Source organism: Somniosus microcephalus, chromosome 11 (genome assembly GCF_052327205.1).
Source record: "Somniosus microcephalus isolate GS21.2 chromosome 11, FLI_Smic_1.0, whole genome shotgun sequence".
In the NCBI taxonomy this organism is placed as follows: Eukaryota; Metazoa; Chordata; class Chondrichthyes; order Squaliformes; family Somniosidae; genus Somniosus; species Somniosus microcephalus.
Window position 1 is genome coordinate 208,066,270 of NC_140997.1, and position 5,944 is coordinate 208,072,213.

Consider the following 5,944-nt stretch of genomic DNA (forward strand, 5'->3'; position numbering starts at 1 on the left):
GCATTAGGTATCAGAACACAACTGTGGAGCAAGAAAATCCCATTTATTTCAACTCTTCAGATATCTCCCCCATTCATTTAAGTTATAACCTTCAACAACTTTTAATCTCCACATATTGCAGCATTGTCGTGAGTCTATTACACTTATGCACATATTTCTTGTATGATGCTGTTGCTGAATTACCAAGTTGCAAGACAACCCAAGATTGAACAGTAAAAATCAGATTTCTTGCTTTTTAAAAAGTTAAAACATAAAATAGTATAACCCCTCCCTCATGCTTCCCTGAAACATTTTGAGAAGTGTTTGACAGAGCCACATAAAACATTTGCATTGGTCCCTTCAAATCAACATAAAGTCTTGAACCGAGATGGAGAAACTGAATGTGTGCACACATTAAATTAGAATAATGAATGTGGGTAGAAAGATAAAGATGCACTCGTTAGATCAAGATAACGAATGTGCAGCTGAGCACCATTTGATTTGGACATTCTGCATGGACAAGACCGGCTGGCTCAATGAAGGTCTCTACTCAAAAATCAGTGAAAAGGCATAGGAGATTAAAGTCCCAACCACTTGAGTTTTATTCAAAATAAACAATTTGGAACACAATATATCACAGGGCTGCCATCCTCAAGGGCAGAGGTTAGCTCGTCAAGACTGTTAGTCCTTTTCTTAGTGATTTTCACTTTATTTTTTGCATTCGGCCTTCCCCATTCCATTTTTGTTGTGCTTCTTGGCAAACCGCATGTTCTTCAGGAATTTGGGATCAACCTGGTGAAAAAAAGAAACACAACTGAGAATACATTGTTAATATTAGCCATAAGATTTTTTTTTTGCCTTCCCCAGTAGTTAGCCAATAATTGCCCACGAGATTGTACTGTCCAATAGCCAAGGTAAGCACAAAAGAGCCTGGCGGTCTTGTCTGGTCAGTTTTCAATAGGACCCCAACAGTTTAAGTAAGATAGCACAACCACATAAAATGCTAATAAAATACAGGTATCAGCCATGGAGCATTAGACTCAAATTAATTTGCAAGATAGCTTTGCATGAAAACCTTCTAGACCATTAGATCTCTTTCTTTCAGAGTATTAACCATAACATCTTCCCATTACAGTACCCGTTTCTTCAACAGTCCTCTGTCCTGGCCTCAAACACCCACCTCACCAATCCCATCAAACAGTTGTTCATTCTGGTAAGAAACGTCTGCTGTCAATCCAAGTTTTCCCATCACAACCATGCACATGCGACTCTTGTCCTCACGCCCCTGAGAAGTCTCTTTTCAAGACTGAAGAGTTCAATTTGTTCAGCATGGCTGTTTCTTCTGATAGAGATTAACTGTGCCGATCCCTTCTACACTACCTGTAGATTTATTTGTATGACCACCGCCCCCCCGCAATATCTTGCAGTGACCAGAACCATGTCTGATGACATCTGACCAGGGCACCGTACAACTTCAGACTGCTAGGGATTCTGCATTAGAACAGCTTTGTCGAATGCCATTTCACCTTTGATGTGGTGAGTACCAAGTTAACCAACATCCTTTGGCCTCATGGGAAGTTCTATCCTACACACACTTTCTATTGCTACAGGAAGGGGAGAAACCTTGCACTTGTCTGCACTGAGTCTCTCATTTTCCACCGATCAGCAGACATAAACTTGGATCATGTTCTCTTGCTAACGTCTTAGCTGCCCCTCGAGTCCACGTAACCGGGTGGTATTTGCACATTTTAACTACTTTGCATTGAGACCTTCATTCGAGGTCATTCATGCATCAGGAACAAGAGGGTCGACCCAGTACCTTTTATGACAGCCACCTGCTTATTTCCTTCCCCTGGCCAGTCACTAATAATTTGGATACATGTTTTGTCCTCATTGCCCACCAATCTTGGTTTGTAATGGACTCTCTTTCACCTGGTACTTAATTAAAGCCCTTTTGAAAAATCTAACTGCACCAGGTCATATAGCTTCCTACCGCCCCATGGTGTTACCCCCTCAAAAAAGTCCAACCAGGTGGATCTACCCATTCTAAATCAGTGTTTAGTTTTTTCCCCCCACACAGATGACTTCATTTCAAAAGTATCTCATTGGCTATAAAGCACGGTCAGAAGTCCCAAGGTCATGAAATGCACTATATAAATGCAAGTCTTTTTCTTTATTTTTTGTTTCCGATTATCCCTTCCATTTGTTTTCAATTATTAGGGTCAGGCCAATGGCTCTCGCCTCCCACCTCAAACACAGGAACTATACTTGTAGGTCTCCAGTCCGCCAGTTACCCGACAGGGACCAGATTCAATAGGAGGTTTATAATCAGCAATTTAGAACTTGACCAAGGGCAAGAGTTTTTCCAGACAACTGCAACTGTTCTCCATAAGCCACATCTCAGCCAGAGTTTCAGAGAGATGCAGAATATAAGCTGGACTCAGGTGAAGTATTTACTTGAGGATAAATCACACTAGACACCTTCCCAGCAGCACAAGGGGCCTAGAGACCTTTGTAACCAAGGAAAGATGTGAGATTCTTCAAAGAAACAACTGGTTATATATATTCACAGAATCACATAAACCCCACAGTGCAGATAGAGGCCATTTCGGCCCATCGAGCCTGCACCGACACATATCCCACCCGATCCCCGTAACCCCTACACCAACACATATCCCACCCTATCCCCGTAACCCCATGTATTTAATCCCCCCTAACACTAAGGGCCAATTTTTATCATGGCCAATCAACCTAACCCGCACATCTTTGGACTGTGGGAGGAAACCGGAGCACCCGGAGGAAACCCACGCAAACACGGGGAGAATGTGCAAACTCCACACAGACAGTCACCCGAGGCCGGATTTGAACCCGGGTCCCTGGCGCTGTGAGGCAACAGTGCTAACCACTATACCACCGTGGAAAACAACAACTAGAAACACATAAAATAAATCAAGTTTAGAACAGTGTAAATAAATGTTAAGTTCCAAACTCAACTTACATATTCAAAGCTTTTGACATATTAAAATTAACAAATGGAACAGGAGAGGTGGCAACAGGACTATCCCAGCAAAAAACTGTCAGAGCAAAACTATGCAAAAGCCACTAAAAAGCAGTGAAGTAAAGTTAACAGTCGTGTCCAAAAGCTATGAGGTTTAACAGAGATGGATGCTCCAATAAACACGGGGAAGTTTTTTGATTCAGTTTTCCTGCAGCATCAATGATCTGGTAATGGTCAAGACCACAATCACTTTCGAATGCAGGTGCATCCTTTATTAAGAAATTACTGTACCCTGCAACCCTTTAAACATTTTGCAGCTTTATTTACAAAAATACAGAACTTGTGAAAACAAAACAATGAACATAATTCATGAACATCTAGCCATCTCTGGTCAAAATGATATCACTTCCCATTTAAAACAATGGAACTTTCATATCAGAAAACAGAACTTCTGATACTCCAACACAGTCCTGGGGCAGGGGCGAGTGCTGCACCGTCAGTAATGTCATCTTTCAGAGGAAACATTAAACCAAGACCCCTCCCCCCCCCCATCATCTGCCTGCTTAAGTGGACACCAAAGGTCCCATGGCATTCCAAGAACACGGAGGAGTTTTTCCCCAGTGTCCTAGCCAACATTCCTCTTTTAATCAAAAAGGAGATGATCTGGCCACTCATTCACTTGGTGCTTGTGAGACTTTGCTACGAGAAAATAGGCCACTAAGTTCATCTACCAATAGTTACTGCACTTCAAAAGCAATTAGTTGGTCATAAAGCATGTGCGGAGGTCCTGAGGGCAAGCTGTGGTATATAAATGCAATCTTCTTTCTTTACCAAATTAGTCAAATTGATAACACTGTGTTGTGCTGTGAATGGAGATAGGAAGAGAGAGACAAAGCCAGCAAAAATGGAATTCAAATTTAGTAGGCTACGCTGTCCGTTGTCTTATCACCATGATGAAGGTGCCATTTGTGAGCAGTGCTTTTAGTCGGGTGAGCCTGCAGCAGTGCTGTTGGCTCCATAGTACATATAGACAGGGGACAGAGTCCAGCTGAACAATGAAGCTTCTAATGGTAAAGAACCAATTGCTCCGTCACCTAAAAACATAAAAGCAGTATCATAATCAAAAAATTTCGTGTTGGATTTGTACCAGATGCAGATGGTTGTAAAACAACCCGTTTCAAACCAAATCCTCAGCAGTTTATCTGTAATTATTGTTCACACTTTGCATCACGGAGGCTGAAACTGCTTCACAGTTGATACAAAATGGACACACTTACTATACTGTTATATAGGGCATGTGTCAAAATTCATCTGCAATCCGCACCAAAAACCAGCTAACATACTTACTCCTTTCAGAGGTTCAAATCGGTAAGACTTGGGCTTCTTGATCCCCCTTCTGTGCCACTTGCTGGCTGCAAGATACAGATGTTTTTAAAAGCTTGTAAACAAATGGGGAAAAAAGCCAACTGAAGGAAAAGCAGCCGCCTCAGACTTACACTGATTGTGGTTGGTGTGGTTCTTGGACTTGGCCATACTCAACTGACCTGAAAGAAAGTGTGAAGAGGCACATTTACACACATGCTGCAACATCACCCTCCCTCCCTTTCACCCCCCCCAACAACCCAATTGGCCTGATTTGCAAATACCATTTCTTATACTGGAGTTACCCTTGGTGTACAGGCCAGTTTTTAATCCCTCAATCAGCATCACTAAAACAGATTATCTGGTGCTCATCAGATTGCAGTTAGTGGGATCTTGCTGTGCGCAAATTGGCTGTGATTTAATCACAATTACAACAGTGACTACAGTTCAAAAAGTATTTCATAGGCTGTAAAACGCTTTGGGACGGCCGGTGGTCGTGAACGGCGCTATAGAAATGAAAGTCTTTGTTTCTGTAACGCACTGTACAATTGGTCTGAAAGAGTGAAGAGGTACATTTACACATCACCCTGCTCCCCCGCCTACACTAACACACGTGGATGCGCACTCTCACCTTACAAACGGTGCCGAGCTGTTGCTACAGCACAAACCGTCAACAGTCAACCCACTACAGGGAACGCGATGTAAACTGGACGCCTGTAACGACAAGGAAAGCCGAGCCGCCGGGTCCAGCTGCTCGCTCTAACTCTGCGCATTAAAAACACCCACTCCCGCGGCAATAGTCCGCCCTCCGCTCGCATCGCTCTCCCCCCTACCGGGATCGGCGCTTGCTGCTCTCCGATGGTCGCTCTGTGAGGCGGATGGTTGCCGATTGCAGACACTCACCTCCTCAGCCTTCCTCCTCGATCAAAGCCGCTACCGGAAGAGAAAGACCGCCCGCCGAGGATGATGGGATTTACCAGGCGCCGCGTTTCCTGTTACGACGGCGGCGGCGCGAACCTGCACAAAGGTTCCGCTGAGAAAGGAATTAATGGCTCAGAGAAAGAGCTTGAAACATACATCACAACACCGTCTTAGAATTATTCCTCATTTCCAGTATTCACCATAAGTCGAATACATTGACAAGAGTAATTTTTTTTTGGGGGGATACTGTTCTGGCAAAAGGTGGTTGGCCTGAAACGTTAACTGTTTCTCCACAGATGTTTGTTGTGTATTTTGAATGTTGTATTTGAATTATCCCACATAGCTTACCGTAGTTGTGATGTGCAATGCACTATGGGAAATAGAGTGCATTGGGTTGAGAAGATTCTCTTGAAAGATGGCTGTTAACTGAACTCTGTTTCCTGCGTACTTTTTCAATTGTTATACAAGCAAGGTTATTAAACTCTTGAGATTTAACAAAAGTGGCGACAAGGACGTCTGAACGTACGTGGCTCTGCTGTGCACAAGATAGTTGGGTTTTATGTGTTTAAAACTTATTTTTGTCGTGGACAGTTAATTAAAGTGAGGATGGTGTTGTGTATGTACCTTTAAGAGAAGAACTGATTCGATACTGCAGTACCGGCAGTGACCACCCCTGTATATAAA

At 43.1% G+C, this 5,944-nt stretch overlaps 1 protein-coding gene and 1 non-coding gene across 3 annotated transcripts; both read right to left on the reverse strand.

The window, feature by feature from the left end:
* Positions 1-552: 552 nt before the first annotated feature.
* Positions 553-5,288, reverse strand: rpl29 (ribosomal protein L29). 2 transcript variants are annotated; one of them, XM_086001782.1, is made up of 4 exons: positions 5,173-5,288; positions 4,474-4,521; positions 4,325-4,389; positions 553-771 (listed from the first exon to the last, which is right to left on the reverse strand). In XM_086001782.1, the coding sequence occupies exons 2-4, from the start codon at positions 4,508-4,510 to the stop codon at positions 688-690; spliced, it is 186 nt and encodes a 61-aa protein (XP_085857908.1). In that variant the 5' UTR covers positions 4,511-4,521; positions 5,173-5,288; the 3' UTR covers positions 553-687. The 2 variants fall into 2 exon arrangements, with proteins under 2 accessions (XP_085857908.1, XP_085857909.1); XM_086001783.1 differs by having other exon boundaries at positions 5,243-5,266.
* On the reverse strand, positions 3,113-3,241 carry LOC147111165 (small nucleolar RNA SNORA71). The gene has a single exon (XR_015080119.1). It is a non-coding gene; the product is annotated as a small nucleolar RNA SNORA71 (small nucleolar RNA).
* Positions 5,289-5,944: the final 656 nt, after the last annotated feature.